We start from the raw sequence: 17,831 nt of genomic DNA on the forward strand, positions 1-17,831 counted from the left end.
TATACTTAGTGTCTGGTATAGGATGGGAACTCAATACATATCAAGCTGAAATCCAAAGAGCAGGATGAAACCGTATCTGCAGAAGAGATGGTCCAGGTAGGCTCCGTGTTCTCATTCTACATTGCTTTGAAACATTTTGAAAACCAGGAAAGCCAGAGTTCGTGGTTCACTTGGACCATTTTGAAAAAGAGTGTCAAGGGCGGCGCCTGTGGCTCAGTGAATAGGGCGACGGCCCCATATGCTGAGGGTGGCGGGTTCAAACCCGGCCCGGCCAAACTGCAACCAAAAAATAGCCGGGCGTTGTGGCGGGTGCCTGTAGTCCCAGCTACTCGGGAGGCTGAGGCAAGAGAATCGCGTAAGCCCAAGAGTTAGAGGTTGCTGTGAGCCGTGTGACATCACGGCACTCTACCCGAGGGCGGTACAGTGAGACTCTGTCTCTACAAAAAAAAAAAAAAGAAAAAGAGTGTCCATATTTTTTCTAAGAAGTCACGGAGTGATTTAATTGGAGATAACCTTCTCTCTAATTTTTAAAAATCAATGCCAAAAAGAACAAAGTCCAAAGATTTGATAAAAAGTGTTGGTCAAAGGGGTAGAGAGGATAATTTGGGAAGAAGGAAGGTATATTGTTTAGCTTATTGCCCTAATAATGCTGCGTAACAAACCACAAGAGCTGAGTAGCATACAGCAATGAACATTTGCTTCTTGCTCGGAGTTTATAGATCACTGGAATGTCTGCTTTATTCTGCAGTGGCTGGGGTAGCTCTGCTCCACTTCTCTCATCCTCCTCCTGTGACAGGTGGGCTAGCTGGTGATGACAGAGGCCCCAAAGAGCAAATCCCACTGCACCAACACATTTCCATTCCCTGAATACATCACACAGCCAAAATAAGTTCCTTGGCCAAATTCAGAGTTAAGGGATGGGAAATATTCAGAAGAACTACAAATTTACAAGGCAAAGGTAAATTTGGATTGAAAATTCCATTTATCAAAGTGGGAAAAAGCCACAATGTTTTGTAAAGAAAAAAAAAAGTTTCTAGCTGTTGAAAGACTGTCTCCTTGACAGAGTCAAACGTAGGGATCTACCAAAATAGAACCAACTTGCCCAAGTAGAATTGACCTGCCCAGGAAGAAATGAGTATGTGAATGTCCCACCCAGGAAAGAGTAAATGTGCCAATCCCTACCCCTCTGACCCTTTAAATTCCCATCCACCTTAACCCATGGGCTGACTTCGTCCTTGAACTCAGCTCACCTGACCCCGGGTGGAAATAAAGGCCACATGGCCCACACAGAACTTGGACTCTGATTTCTTTTCATTCATGTTTTGGAATCTTTTATTTTCACTCTTTAACCTCTCACTCCTAAGCTAAACATGTAAGTCTACTTTGAAAATATTCCCGTTGGAGTCAAGTGTTCAATTCCGTATAAGTGTATTAGACTATAGCACTGCTAGTGAATATTTGTGAATACGCTGTTTCATAATGCATATTTGTTGAACCAAATTTCTGAAGTTAAAGAAGGCTTGGACATCCTAAGAGTTCTGGTGCTGATGACCACTTAGGGGTTACACAGGTAGATTAATGTATCATGAGTTGAAGAGCATTCTGCAGGACACAGACCTGGTCCAAAGAGCCCACACACTTGCCTTTTCATAGCTGCTTTCTTCACGGTTCTCTCAGCTCTTAGCTGACTCTCACCTAATTTCTACTCAACTACTATCTGAAAATGGCTAAAAGTGTTTATCTTTCAGGTACATTTGTATGGGAATAGTAGAATAGTAGAATTTCAGAAACTTTTGATGATGAATCTCCAGTTGTGGAAGATTAGGCAGTAATAATTCTTCCTCCAAAATTGTGAGAATTCTATATCGTTGAAGTAGTTCTACATTTTACACTGAACCACATTGGCAATTGCATGTGATTCAACCTGTTACATCATTTACTCTTTACAGAAATTTTCAGACATAGGCAGAAAACAGATTCAGAGGCAGTCACTTGCGCTAGTTCACACAGTAAATGATAAGAGTAGGTCTAGAATCCAAGTTATCTAGTATCAAGTTCAAATGTTTATTTTTCCTTACGTAGGTTGTGGAAGAAGTATTTTAAACCTTTCTTTACCCTGTCTCCCCCATTCTCCCTCATTCTTGTCTCTTCTCTTTCTCTCTCAGACATATTACTTCTCCCTCTCTTTTCTGCTTCTCTGCTCCTTTATCATCTTCGTGGTTGGGTCCCATTCCCTTCTGACAAGAGGAGTGGCTCCTCATCTTGCAAGAGTAAAGTGGTGTATTTTCCCACCTTGAACCACCACTTCATTTGTCAGCCACCTTTACTCTGAGCCCACTATGATGTGTGGATTCTTATAATAGACCTGGAGCTTTTGCTCCAACCTCAGCCCCAAAGACATTAAATAATTAACTTCCATCACTCGCCTTTGTGTGCTTTATCTCTGCATCACCCAAAATAGCTAGTGGCATTTCCTAGGTATAAATAGAAAGGAGAAAGGTCAATTGGCATGTGTGGAGATTTTATACACACACACACACACACACACATATATTTTTACAAAGCAGCAAGCTAGCAGGGTCTCTTTATCCCTTCATACCTGTGAAGGGTCTGTTTAGCTGGGTCAGATGGGGTATACTTCGGCCCCCCAAAGGAGTTTCTCCCCATCCTGGTTTGGCACTAAATGAAAGGTTACAGAGCTAAAGATTAAAGATTACTCCGAGGCTCAAGATGAAAGGAAAATGGAGGTGCAGATTGTACAATTACAATGGCTTTATTCCACTTGGGTACAGGTGGGATAAGATTTCCAACCAGGCTGGGAAGAAATCCACACATGGGTAATGGCGAACGGGGGTTTTAAAGGTCAGGAAGGTGAGCTTGGTGCCTGTGGCTCAAGCGGCTAAGGCGCCAGCCACATATACGTGAGCTGGTGGGTTCAAATCCAGCCCTGGTCCACTGAACGACACTGACGGCTGCAACGAAAAAATAGCCCAGCCTTGTGGTGGGCGCCTGTAGTCCTAGCTACTTGGGAGGCAGTGGCAGGAGAATCGCTTGAGCCCAGGAGTTGGGAGGTTGCTGTGAGCTGTGATGCCACAGCAGTCTACCCAGGGTGACAGCTTGAGGCTCTGTCTCCAAAAAAAAAAAAAACAAAAAAGTCAGTGGGGGTTGGAGACACTCCCTTTTCTGGGTTGGACATCTGGTGGGGTAGGGTTGGAGGTTGACCCATTTACCTTTCTTAGGTGGAACATCCAGTGGGAAAGGGTAGGGGGTTGGCCCAATAACCTTTCCCAGGTGGGACATCTGGTGGGGTAGGGTTGGAGGTTGACCCATTTACCTTTCTTAGGTGGAACATCCAGTGCGAAAGGGTAGGGGGTTGATTCTTTTAGGTGAGTCCACCCTATTTGGATGGGGTTTGACCTTATCAGTCTGAACTCCTGAGCTCAAGAAATCCATCTGAGTAGGCCTCTCAGAGTGCTAAGATCATATTTTCCATTTTTAACCCTGTGGCAAAAGTAAACCAAAAATAGGACAGCTGAGATAGGTATGTCTGTATCCTTAGCTGCAGCTCAGCACGTTAGAGTCTGGTGTCCAGTGACCATCACAAGCAGTCTGCCCATAATCCATAGAAAGCCCAGACAGGCCCTGAGTTCTGTCCTTCAATTGAGAATGATAAAGAGCATGCATCTTCTCCCAGACCACTGTCAGGGTGGTTCCACCCTCCTGAAAGCCCTGAGAGCACATGAGAGAAATGCTTTTCAAGAAGCCAGATTTGAGCTATACATTTTCTCAGCCATAGTCTAAACAACACGTATGACTCTGACAGCCATGTTTACTACTCTGGACAAGGAATTGAAAGTAAAGATGGCAGCTCCAGTTTTATACTTGTTTCCCACTACAGAGTCCAGCTTCTATGTTTAATGGATTTTCACAGGAAGTTGTCCACTTGAACTTCAGCTTGTTTTTGAGAGTTGCTTAGTAATGGCTCTGGAGAGTAGGCCCCTTTCCCATTGTGATCAGCAGCTGCTCCTCAAAGTAAAGGAGCTGGTCCACTTCAAAGCAGTCGCTGGCCCGAGGCACCACTTTCTGGAGATGCTCCTGAATCTCTACTTCACTGGCATTCTGATGCCTTGCTCTCTTGAGATAATTATAGACCTCTTCAAATACCTCTGTCCCCAGCTTCTGTATGGCTGATCTGCCAAAAAAGTGAGGAAAGATTATGAAGAGCTACACAATGAGATTACCTGGAAACAAAACAAAACAAAACAGTGTGTTTTAAAATTACCCATTTAACATCATCATTGTGGGACTTAGGGAAAAAAGCGGGGGCGGGGGGTAATAAAGCACAATGTTTCAGCTCTAATCATTCAATGATAGTCAACAAATAATGCTTCAACATCTATTACGTGCCAGGTACTAACATACATAAAATGTCAGGTTCTAACATGTAATGAAAAAAAGCAGTGCGAGGGAGAAGGAAAATCTTTCTGAGGAAGTATCATTTGAGCAGAGACCCTCATGAAGGCAGGGAAATACTAGGGGCAGGAGAATGTTAGCCCTACATATAAAACATGAAGAAATGTTAATAACGTTACTGTGTTCTCCCAACACAGCAGAAGAGGATGGTGGGATATGAAATCCATAAATAGTTAATGATACTAAAATAATAATGACAAGGGAGAAATGAAAGGGATAGAAACTGTTTTATTAGTCACTTTTCTACCTACTGTTACTTAAAATTGCACTTAACCTTTATAATAGCTTTACAAGGAAAGCATTTTTTTTGTTGTTGTTGGGTATTCATTGAGGGTACAATAAGCCAGGTTACACTGATTGCAATTGTTAGGGCAAAGTCCCTCTTGCAATCATGTCTTGCCCCCATAAAGTGTGACACACACCAACGCCCCACCCCCCTCCCTCCGTCCCTCTTTCTGCTTTTCCTCCTCCCCATAACCTTAATTGGTTCATTAATTGTCCTCATATCAAAATTGAGTACATAGGATTCATGCTTCTCCATTCTTGTGATGCTTTACTAAGAACAATGTATTTTTTAAAGATCCCATTTTACAAATAAAGAAACTGAGGTTTAAAGGGGGCTAAAGCAATTTGGTCAAGTTCCTACCAAGGCCAGTGTTCATTTCCCCATACTTCCCTCCAGTATTTGTCCATATGTAGATGTAATCTTTGCACTGTTATAATCATATTGCCATACCTACTATGTTTATTTCATTTTTGACTATTTTCCTGTATCTCCAGAATGGAGTATAAACTAAAGACCTATGGGCCAAGTTTTTTGCTTAGTTAATACCATCTTTTATTTACATTAATTATCATTATTATTGAACTCTTTAATGGGAATATCTTTGGCCAGGCCTTGCATGCACTGTCCACCAGGTGCTTTCTGACTACACATTATCATTTCATACTAGGCTGTTCTCCTAGTTCTTCTACCTGCTTGGCACAAGGGCATTCAGAGTGATGAATTTTGCTCTATAGTTCTTCAAATGTGTCATTTTTAATGGCTCCATATTGTTCCACCGAGTTTACGTGCCAATATTTACTTAATCATTCCTCCACCAAACGATTAGCTTTTTTCACCCTTTTCACTATAACATAGTGTGAACATCTTTAGACACAGAGCTTTTTCATTTAGGGAAATATTTTCTGGCATCAATTTTTTAGGAGTTGTGCTAATTAGTATATAAAAATTCATATATGCATGATGGTCTCTGTACTTTTCTATACATATGTTGTATATTTTTAAAGCTTTAATATTTAAAGGAATGATGGTAATGTTGATAATAATATTGACAGGATTAATCAGAGACCCTTTAATTCATTTTATAAGCTTTTATTTTTTGGTACTATTCAACCTTGTAATCTCTACAACACAGGGATATGGGTTATCTAACCCTTTTTATCTATGGCAGATAAAAAGACTAAGTAATTCTTCCTGCTCTACTTTAGAGGCTAGTAATGACAACATAAGACATACAAATTTTTAATTTTAGCTAACCTTAGAACTTGCAAAGTGCTTTTGCATTTATTATTCTCAAATAGTCCTTGTGAGCTGTGCAATTTATTGAACATTAATCTCCACTTTACAGATGGAAGTAAGTAGGTTTTAGTAGACTTTCTCAAGCCCACACAGCTAGTGGGTAGTAGTTTGAACTCAAATGCTGATCTCAGAACTCTAAATGCTAGAGAGACCAGCAGCCCTAGGCTCTACATTATCCAGTCTGAATAGGTTTCCCACCATCTGCCTTAAGATTATCAGGACTGATCTTACTTAGCATGCCAGTCACCCCCAGAAATCCAAGCTTCCTTCTGTTGACATTTACATAACCTTGGCCACTCCCTCATTCACTGATGTCTTCAGTTACCCTTTTACCTCCTGCTCCTGTCACCTCCTCCCCATCTTACTCCCATTACCATTCTTGACTTTAGTACTTCTGGTCTCTCTGGTTTTTGACTGCCTCATATCTATCCAACTGTTATATATTTTACCCTACCTTAGTTGTCCATTTCCATGATTAGCAACTACACAACATCTGAAACTGATTCCAGACCTCCTACTTTCTAGCCATCCCTTCATTCCCTCCCACCATGTTACTACAGCTAGTCTTCCATTCATGGTGACCTTCAGTTCTTCATCCCTATCCCCATGATATTAGTAGTAATAACCATTGACTCCTTTATATCCTCATGTCCCCACTTCCCAACTTTTCTCAGTTAAATATCATGGTCCATTATTAGAACCATTATCTTGCAAACATCCTTGACTTTCTCACTCTCTTCTCCCTTTGCCACAGTCCTAATGGTTAAACTCAGTCATACACCTACTCTAGAAACAGAACATTCCTAGAGAAACGCATTCTATTATGTCTCATGTAAGTTGATAATCACAATTCAAAATGGTGCTTGGCACTATCCTATTACACTTCTTCAGTATGCTTATTTTCTATTAAAAAATGATTATTTCAGACTTTGTCTTTCACTCTTTTAAAAAATTTTATTTTTATTTTTTGTTTTGAGACAAAATCTCACTCTTGTTACCCTAGGTAGAGTGCCCTGGAGTCATTATAGCTCACAACAACCTCGAACTCCTGAGCTCAAGTTATCTTCTTGCCTCAGTTTTTCTATTTTTAGTAGAGATGGGGTCTTGCTTTTGCTCTGACTGGTCTTGAACTGCTGAGCTCAAGCAATCCACCCACCTCAGCCTCCCAGAGTGCTAAGGTTATAGGCATGAGCCACTGCACCTGGCCATGATTTTTATTTTTAAAATAAATATTATTGTGTATATTTGAGGTAAACAACATAATATTATGAGATCCATATGGATCACAAAATGTTTATTGTAGTGAAGCAGATTAACATATTTATGAAGGTAGTCAACACAAGGGACTAGACCTTCTGTACTGATGTGTACATGTAATCTATGTCCAGTCTATGAAAATTATGTCAACTTAAGGAAGTGGTTATTGTAAGGAGGTGTTCAACTTATGAAGGTCCTACCATATGTGGTTTGCAAATATTTTTTTCAAAGTTGGTATGTTGCCTTTCGTTTTGTTTGGTTGCTTCCTTTGCTTTGCAGAAGCTTTTCAGTTGTTGTACATTGACTTATTTATTTTTTCTAAAGTTCAGAACAAAAATTGAATGCAACTGAAAACACAAAAACATAGGGAAAAAAATCAATTATAACAAGAGTTGGTTATTTGAAAAAAATAAACAAAATTGACAAACCCTTAGCTAAACTAAGGGAAAAAAAGAAGACTCAAAATCATAAATAAAAGTAGATACGTTACAATAGATGCCTCAGAAACAAAAAGTATCATAAAGGACTATTTTGAATAATTTTATGCAACAAAGTGGATAACTTAGAAGAAATGGATAAATTCCCAGGAAAAAACCTACCAAGACTGAATCAGGAAGAAATAGTTTGATAGACCAATTACAAATAAAGAGATTGAAGAAGTAATTAAAAAGCTTTCAACAAGGACTTCATGTCTGAATTCTACCAAACATTCAAAGAATTATTGTGAATACTTCATAAACTCTCCCAAAAAGTAGAGCTAGAGGGAATGCTACAAACACATTTTACAAAGCCAGCATCAACTTGATATGTAAGCCAAAGACATGGCAAAACATGAAACTACAGACCAATACCTCTGGTGAACTCTGATGCAAGAAACTCAATAAAATATTAGCAAACCAAATTCCACAACATATTGAAAAGATTATATATCACAACCAAGTGGGATTTATCCTTGGCCTACAAGGCTGGTTTAACATATGCATGTCAATTGTGATACATGACATTAATAAAATGAAAGACTAAAAAAAGCTACATGATTATCTCAATTGATGAAGAAAAAGTATTTGACAAAGTCCAGCATCCTTTCTTGATAAAATCTCTTAACAGTTTAGGTATAGAAGAAGTTCCTCAACAAAATAAAGGCCATTTATGCTGGTATATCAGTACCATGCGGTAACCGATTGTGTAACTGGAACACCAATAAAGGCCATTTATGTAAAACTCAAAGCTAACATCACAATCAGTGGGGAATAACTGAAAGCTTTTTCACAAAGATCTTAAGATCTAGTGCAAAACAGAAATGCCACTCTCGTCATTTCTATTCAACACAGTACTGGAAGTACTAGCAAGAGCACTCAGATAAGAAAAAGAAATAAAAGGCATTCAAATTGGAAATGAAGAAGTAAATTATCTTTATTTGCAGATGATATGATCCTAACTGTGAAAACCATAAAGATTCCACCAAAAACAAAAACAAAAACAAAAAAAAAAACCCCAAAACTATTAGAACTAAAAAATGAATTCAGGAAAGTTGCAGGATACAAAATTAACACAAAAAAATCAGGCTGGGCACGGTGGCTCATGCCTGTAATCCTACTATTCTGGAAGGCTGAGGTGGATGGACTGCTTAAACTCATGAGTTCAACAAGCATGAACAAAAAAGCGAGACCCCATCTCTATTAAAAATAGAAAAACTTAGGCAAGAGGATCGCTTGAGCCAGAGTTAGAGGTTGCTGTAAGCTGTGACACCACAGCACTCTATCCAGGGTGACAGTTTGAGTTTCTGTCTCAAAAAAAATAATATCAGTAGCATTTCTATACACAAATAAGGACCTAGATGAAAAAGAAATCAATAAAACCATCACATTTACAATGGCACCAAAATGAAATAAAATGTTAGAGTAAATTTAACCAAGGAGGTTAAGGATTAATAAGGATTAATAAATGGAAAGATATTCTGTATTTGTGGATGAGAATAATTAATATTGTTAAAATGTCTATTGTGCTTTAAGTAATATATAGTTTTACTCCAATCTCTATCAAAATTCCAATGATGTTTTTCACAGAAATGGAAAAAATAATCCTAAAATTTATATGGAACCACACAAAATCCCAAATAGACAAAGCAATACTAAGAAAGAAAAATAAAGTTGGAGGAATCACAATTCCTGATTTAAAATTATATTACAATGCTAAAGTAGTCAAAACAGAATAGTAGTGGCATAAAAAATCCCAAATACATAGACCTATAGAAATTCCAGAAATAAATCCAAGCATATTTGGCCAATAAATTTTCAATAAGGTCACCAAGAAGACACAAAAGAGAAAGGATAATCTCATCAATAAATAATGCTGGGTAAACTGGATCTCCACATGCAAAGAATAAAATTTTATCTTTATCTTTCATCATGTATAAAATTAACTCAAAATGGATAAAAGACCTACATATGAGACCTGAAACCATAAAATCTCTAGAAAAGAATATGGGGGAAAACTGCCTTGATTGGTGTTGGCAATGATTTTTTGGATATCATGCTTTTTCCTTTATCCTTAAACTTGCTAAATCCTCACCCTATTTCTCAGCTAGTTACTTTACCTAATATCTCACTGAGAAAATGAAACAATCACAAGCATTCCCTCATTTTCCCAGCACTTACCCAAACTGCCCACCTACTAGGGTCAGACTACATATTTGGCCTCCATCTCTTCCCTAATGAAAGGATCATCCCTGCTCCTATCAAAGACCAAACTCTCCCTGAATGCTGTGGATCCTGGCCTGTGTTACCACCATCTCAGTAACTTTCCCTCCTACTGTCATCTTCTTTGTTTTCCTCATAATCACTTTCTACCAGATCACTCCTATCTGGAGATAAACATAACCTACTCTATTCTGTCTCAACCAAGAAACCTCCCTTGATCTCCACATCCCTTGATCATCCCTTGATCTCAGTCTGCCCCTTTCTGTACCTGTCACTTTGATTTCTATTCCTAGCAAAACTTCTCAAAAGAATTATGTTAGTTGCTTTTCTACATACACCCTTTCTCAACTCACCCCTCTTGAGCCTTGTTCCTCAGTTCTTCCCTGAACCTACTCTATCAATAGTATCAATGACCTTCATAGGGCTGATTCTCTGATCAGTTTTTTGTATATAAACAAGGGTGGTCCAGAAAGTATCCAGCCATGTAATATGAAAAATGGATACTTTCTGAACAGTCCTAATGTATTTTTTCTTTATCTGAAGTAAAATTTATTTACCCTAAAATTAATTATTTTAATATAAACAATTCAGTGACATTTAGTACATTCACAATGTCGTTTGACCATCACCTTTACCTAGTTCCAAAACATTATTATCACCCCAAAAGGAAACACCACATCCATTAAGCAGTTACTCTTCATTTCGCTCTCTTCCTAGCCACTGGAAATCATCCATCTGCATTCTGTCTTTATAGATTCACCTATTCTGGACATTGCATATGAATGGAATCAATATACAATATATGACCTTTAGCGCCTGGCATCTTTCACATAGCACAGCATTTTTGAGGTTCATCTGTTTTGTAGCATGTACCAGTATTTCATTCCTATCTATGGGTGAATAATATTCAATTACATGGAATACCACAGTTTGTTTATCCATTTATCCACTGATGCTTTGCGCATATTTAACTCAGCATCTAAGAAGCATTCAACCCAGTTGACTACTCACTCCTTAAGACCCTTCTTCCTGTTGCCTTTGGTGATTTTACCTTCCCCAGGACTGTTTTCCTGTCACACTGGCTCCTTCTTCATAGCCTCTTCTGCTGATCCCTCTTCCTCCTTGCTTTGGCCTCTACGTTTAGGAGTACCCCAGAGCTCTGCCCCATCCCCTTCCCCTTTCTTTTCTATCTTTACTCTGTCTATGTAAAGAGGCACTCCCAGCTAGTCTCAGGTCTTTAATGCCATCAACATGTCCTTCACTGAGAACTCCAGATTTGTGAACCAACTGCCCACTTGATATCTCCACTTGGTTGCTTAATGGGTAATCTTGTACAACTTCAGTATCTCCAAAAGAGAACTCCTAATTATCACCTCCTTCCTCCTAAAGGTATATGCTGTTTTGCCGTGTTTCCTAGTTTGAATGGCACTAGTATCCGCCTAGTTTTTCAAGGCTAGTTTTTTGTTGTTGTTGTAGTACAATTTTTCATTTATTTAGGTCTTTACTTTCTTTTTTGAAATTGTATATATTTATGGTATAAAACATGATGTTTTCATATACTTATCTCGATATTACTTTTTCTCTCATATTAATCTCACTGACATCAGGAAGTCTTGTAGTATTCCTCAAGCTGTCTATGATGAAACAGGAGTTTTTTTCTTTTAAAATTTTGAATCAATCATGGACTGATATGTGGACCTATTCCCCATAACTAACATGTAGTCTGCCTCACACAATTCCTGCCCCATATAGCTTCCTAAGGGAATTTGACAACTTCCACACTTCCACCTTATTCAATGAGAGAGGTTCACTTAGCAAATGTTTGGAAGTTATGGCGATGTTAATTTGCTATAACTGTTTCTGAAACTTACCTTCAGTTTCTGTCATATGTCATGTGAACTGGTAATGGGATTGGTGCTCTTATAAAAGAGATTAAATGAAGCCTGTTTGCCCCTTCTGCCATGAGAGGACACCTAGAAAGTGCTTTATGAGGAATAGGCCTGCACCTGACACCAAATCCACTGTAACCTTGATCTTAGACTTCCCAGCTTCTAGAACTGTTAACAGTAAATTTCTATTATTTACAAATTAGCCAGTCTCAAGGTATTTTTTTATAACAGCAGCAGTGGACTAAGATACTGAAAACTTTCTGAGCCTAGGGTTTCTCATATTCAAGTAAGGATTTCATACACCCCATAGCAAAATACCTGCTACTTACCAGGCACTTAATAGCTATCATTTTATTATCATGCACATAATTGTTGCTTTTCTAATGGTGAATTATACAACAATCCTATTTCTGTTTAACAGGAAGCCTCAAGCAGTTTTGTAGTTCTAACCTTGGTAAAGATACTACTTAAAAATATTTTAAACTTGTCTATATGAATTTGGAAAAAAAAAAAACAAAACACAAGGAGGCTAGTGACACAGTAGGAGTAAAAAGTGTATAATTTTGTAGAAATAATCCTGAAAACCTGATTTACCAGAAAGCCTTAGAATACAGATTGTTCTTTAGGCCTACATTAAGGAAACTCTGAGAATGATTTTATGGAATATAAGAAATCCTTGCACATCCAACATGCATGAGTCACTGCAGGAATGGAATGGTACAATGCACTTTACCTTTAGTACTGCCATTTCAGCGATCATTTGGTGCTAACAAGTATCTGCAAACTTCATTAAGCCTAGTGTTTCAAATGGCTGTCTCTACATCAGGTGAGCAGAGGCAGCACACTCTCTCTCCAGGTGCAGGCCAGTGCACTGGTAAGTGCTTCTGTAGTACGCAGCACATCCACGTGGCACAGGTGACTGGAAGTCCCTTTCTGTCAATGGTGCTTCCCTCCTGCTCTGAGTGCAATTGTTGGTTTGGTATCCTGTAAAAGCTAACCATTCCTTTAGGCCTGGTGTGGTGGCTCATGCCTGTAATCCCAGCACTCTGGGAGGCTGAGGCGGGCCTTGAACTCAGGCTGGTTTAAGACCAGCCTGAGCAAGAGCAAAACCTCATCTCTAACAAAAAAACATAGACGAGTATTGTGTCAGGCACCTGCAGTCCCAGCTACTTGGGAGGCTGAAGCAAGAGGATTGCTTGAGCCCAAGAGTTTGAGGTTGCTGTGAGCTATGACACCACCACACTCTACCCAGGGCAAGAAAGTGAGACTGTGTCTCAACCAAAACAAAACAAAACAAAACAAAAAACTAACCATTCCTGAAAGGATTCTTTTATTTGTTATTTAAATACTCTCCATTATCCATAATCACAGTCAATATAGATGGACTAGACTCACTTACTGAAAAACAAAACCCAGCTAGGTATTGTTTACAAGAGCTACACTTAAGGAGGGGAGGAGGGACGATGAGTGGAGGAAGGGTGATTGGTGGGACCACACCTATGGTGCATCTTACAAGGGTACATGTGAAATTTACTAAATGTAGAATATAAATGTCTTAACACAATAACTAAGAAAATGCCGTGAAGGCTATGTTAACCTGTTTGATGAAAATATTTCAAATTGTACATAAAACCAGGACATTGTACCCCACGATTGCATTAATGTACACAGCTATGATTTAATAAAAACAAAAACAAAAACATAAGGCCATTGAAAGGTAGAAGTTTTTACAAAAGATATCAGGCAAATAATTACCAAAAGAAATCCAAGGTAGCCATATTAATATGAGACAAATATATTATAAGTAAAGGGAAAAAAAGTGTCATTAGGGATAGAGAAAGTCACTATATAACAGTTTAATTCATAAGGAAGAAATAAAAATTCTAAATTAGCATGTATCCAATAAAATAGAGTTGAAATACGTAAACCACTATAGAGAGAAACTGCCCGATATAGCCTCATAATGTATTTGAGTATACCTTACTCAGCTATTGATAGGTGAAGTATTTACAATATTAGCAATGATATAGAAGATTTGAGTAACATATGAAATAAGCTGATCTTAATAGACACACATAGACCTCTCCCCTTCCTGACAACTAAGGAACATATTCTTCTCAGGCTATCAAGGATTGTTTGCAAAAACTGACCATATTGTAGACAAGTCTCAACACATGCCAAATGATTGGTTTCATATAAAATCTAGTTGTCTGATCACAACAAAAATATAGATTAAACATATTCACATGTAAGTCATTTTAAAAAACATATTGCAAATAAACTATAGGTCAAAGAAGAAATGAGCTATGCCATAAACAAACTCATTTTAGGCTGACAGAAAAGTGATATGTGCTCCAGTCTTGCAATATTGCAGTGTAAATTTGTTCTGATACTTGGAAATACTGTATTTCTGTTATGATGCATTCAAATATTTTAGGATTCATAAAATAGAAAATCCTATTTAAGGGGACTCTTATTACTATCTAAGATGTGAGCAGGAAGGGCAGTGTTCTCTGTGCTATTCAAATTAAAGAAGGAGTCTTAAGTTTCTTTTTTCTTTTTTTTTGCAGTTTTTGGCCAGGGCTGGGTTTGAACCCGCCACCTCTGGCATATGGGGCTGGCACCCTACTCCTTTGAACCACAGGCGCCGCCCCTTCTTTTTTCAAAGAGAGGAAAAGTGGGATGGGAAGAATAATCCCTTTAGTCAGTTGGGTATCTAAAATAAAAACAGCTTATTACATTTTCCTATCCATCTCTTCCTAAGTTCCATTTCTGTTCTCAATTTTAACATCTTTTTCAAGACTCAAAAGTCTTTAAAGTTTTTTTAGACAGTGCTAAATATCATTTTAGGTCAGCAGCTTCATGTGTAGGTTAAGTGCTGTGTCCAACCTTCAACAGGCAGTTGTGGACAAAGAAGGCAGTAGAACATGGTCTGTGGCCTCTTGGACCAGTGCTTGGTGGACTGAATAATGGTCCCTGGACACAGGAGACTTGGAGGAAAGCTCTCCAGGGTTGCAAAGTTTGAACTGCTTGGGGAAGATTCCAAATATGTGTTTGGCTGAATCCCTGCCAAAAAAACTCCATTAAATTCTCCCCTGCCCGTCTCCTCCAAGCTGAGTTTGTCACCTACCAAATTCACTTACCTTTTCCTGTGGTCACTTTTCATTTATAAATGTACATTTTATCACATCTATTCATTTGCCCATTGTTTATCAACTACTTTGTATACCCTCTAACAATTTATCTCTACCTCTTAATGAACTCAGGAGTTTGAGACCAGCTTGAGCAAGAGCGAGACCTCGTCTCTTAGGGGCTCAAAAGAACAGGTCCACATCTGCTTAGTTTTATATAAGAATGTACAAAAATATCCTCACATTTAAAGTATTATTTTAATTTTGAAATAATTCATACTTATAGAAAAGTTTCCCCAATTGTCCAGTAACACTGTCTAGTAACAAAAAGATTCAGAATAATCATGAGTTACGTTTACTTGTCATTATCTCTTCAGTCTCATTCAATAATGTGGACTCTGAGTAACCTTTAGAAGGTTATGTAGTAGAACTTTCCTCAATCTGTGTTGACCAGGCCTACTGGAGTTACTAATTCTCACCTTCTGGCTATTCTTCCCTTTATATACTGGTCTGAAAAACAGCTTCAGAGATAGTTCCTTTCATTATCTTGGGGTGCAGTAGAGACCTCCACTTACACCAGTTCAAGACAGTTCTCACTTCCCTTGAGTTAAAACAACAAAAAAGCCCTAATTTTGATAGGAGAGGGATCTTGCCACTTCCAGGTACTAGTGATTTTTCCAGACAGCCTTGTACCTGTTGTAACTGTAAGAAATAAGGGCTACTCTGAAGGAAAGGAAGCAGCTTGTGAAGTAAATTTCCAGAAGTTCGGGAGGGAATACCCTGTCCCAAATATTTCCCTGCACCCCCTACCCTGGTCACACTATATAAATTCCACCACTGAAGGAATTGTTTCTCAAAGCAAGGTTAAGGGCCTCCAAGCATAACGGAAGGAGGGCTGAACCCCACAGTGCTGCTGGGATTCTGTTATCACCTTTCTGGGTGTCACGAGGTGAGTGATTTTCATTGTCTGAGCCTCAATTACTTCATTGCAATTTAGACTAAATGGTTTTTAAGGCTTCCTCTGGCCCTAAATATTCAGATTCTACTGTAATTGAGAGCTCAGAAGATACTCTTTGCTTACAGGCTATCAATAAATATTTGTTGAAAGAATGAATAAATAAATGATTCAAAGGCCAGGAATAAAACAGATGCTTTGTGAGATGTGAATTTTACTTTTTTAATGATATCTGAAGAAGAAAATTATTTTTTTTTCTTTTTTTTTTTTGGTAGAGACAGAGTCTCACTTTATGGCCCTTGGTAGAGTGCCGTGGCATCACACAGCTCACAGCAACCTCCAACTCCTGGCTTAAGCGATTCTCTTGCCTCAGCCTCCCGAGTAGCTGGGACTACAGGCGCCCGCCACAACGCCCGGCTATTTTTTGGTTGCAGTTCAGCCGGGGCCAGGTTTGAACCTGCCACCCTCGGTATATGGGGCCGGCGCCTTACCAACTGAGCCACAGGCGCCTCCCGAAGAAAATTATTTTTAAGAACTTTCAGTCATATAAGTAGTTCTTGCTCAGGGTAAAAGGGCAAAATGCAAGGAAGCCTGTTTTTTTAAAGGGTCTATTAGATACCAGGAACTTTTTGTTTTATTTTATCTTTGTGAAATTCTCCTTTTTATATATATTTTTAAATGTTGAGAAAAATTTATAAAGTAAAATTTATTCTTTTGAGTGTACCGTTCTATACATTTGACAGACATATACAGTCATATAGTCTTTATCTCAATTAAGAGAACAATTTCATCAACCCCCCAAATTCTCTCATACTCTTTTGTAGCTAATTCCTCCTCCTACCCTTGGTGACCACTGATTAGTTTTCTGTTCCTCCAATTTTGCCCTTTCCAGAATATTGTATGAATGTAATCATTCAAAATGTAGCTTTTTGAGAACTAGTGCTTTTCACTAGGCATAATACCTCTGAGAGTCATCCCTGGCTATTGTATCATAGATTATTCCTTTTTACAGTTCATCCTTTCATAGTTGGCTAACATTTGGGTTATTTTCAGTGTTTGAAGACTGAATAAAGTTGCTGTATGTGTTAATATATAATTTTTTCTTTTTTTGACACAGAGCCTCACTTTGTTGCCCTTGGTGGAGTGTCGTGGTGTCATAGCTCACAGCAACCTCAAACTCTTGGGCTCCAGTGATCCTCTTGCCTCAGCCTCCCAAGTAGCTGGGACTATAGGCACCTGCCATAACACCTGGCTATTTTTGGAGATGAGGTTTCCCTCTTTCTTGCTCAGGCTTGTCTTAAACTCTTGAGCTCAAGCAATCCACCCTCCTTGGCCACCCAGAATCGTAGGATTACAGGCATGAGTCACAGTATTCACCCTTATAAGTTCTTGTATAGACATATATTTTCATTTTACTTGGATAAATACCTAGATGTAGAATTGCTGGGTTGTATGGTAAGCGCATATTTAACTTTATAAGGAACCACCCATGCTTCTTGGCCTTACGGCTAAGACCAAGTGTGGAGAAATCACCCAGATATTTTACAAAGTGGCTGTCCCATTCTGCAGTCCCACAGGCAGGGTAGGAGAGTTCCAGTTGCTCCACAGCTTTGCCAGAATTTTTTTTTCTTTTTTTTTTTTTTTGGTATTTTTAAAAAATTCTTATCCTAAGCACTTTATGTCTATTTTTAAAATGTGTTATTTACACAAACCTATGAGATATAAAACATAACTCCTATTTTAACAGCCGAGGCAACTAAGGCACAGGTATTAAGTAATGTAACCACTAAATGGTACTAGATTGGGGCAGGGGTAAAGACTTGATTCTCATTCAGGTTTTGTGAC

The 17,831-nt window shown here is 38.6% G+C and overlaps 1 protein-coding gene across 6 annotated transcripts in view; it reads right to left on the bottom strand.

Moving 5' to 3' along the window:
• Positions 1-3,270: 3,270 nt before the first annotated feature.
• Positions 3,271-17,831, bottom strand: part of NEK11 (NIMA related kinase 11) — a 324,099-nt gene continuing 309,538 nt past the window's right edge. For 4 of the 6 annotated variants that reach the window (XM_053598484.1, XM_053598492.1, XM_053598483.1 and 1 more), the window contains one exon: positions 3,271-4,192. In XM_053598484.1, coding sequence (XP_053454459.1) covers positions 3,973-4,192 — 220 coding nt within the window. In that variant the 3' untranslated portion in view covers positions 3,271-3,972. The remainder of the gene's footprint in view (positions 4,193-17,831) is intronic. The other 2 variants (XM_053598487.1, XM_053598488.1) reach the window with 2 other exon arrangements.

This window comes from Nycticebus coucang, chromosome 8, assembly GCF_027406575.1.
Source record: "Nycticebus coucang isolate mNycCou1 chromosome 8, mNycCou1.pri, whole genome shotgun sequence".
NCBI lineage: Eukaryota > Metazoa > Chordata > Mammalia > Primates > Lorisidae > Nycticebus > Nycticebus coucang.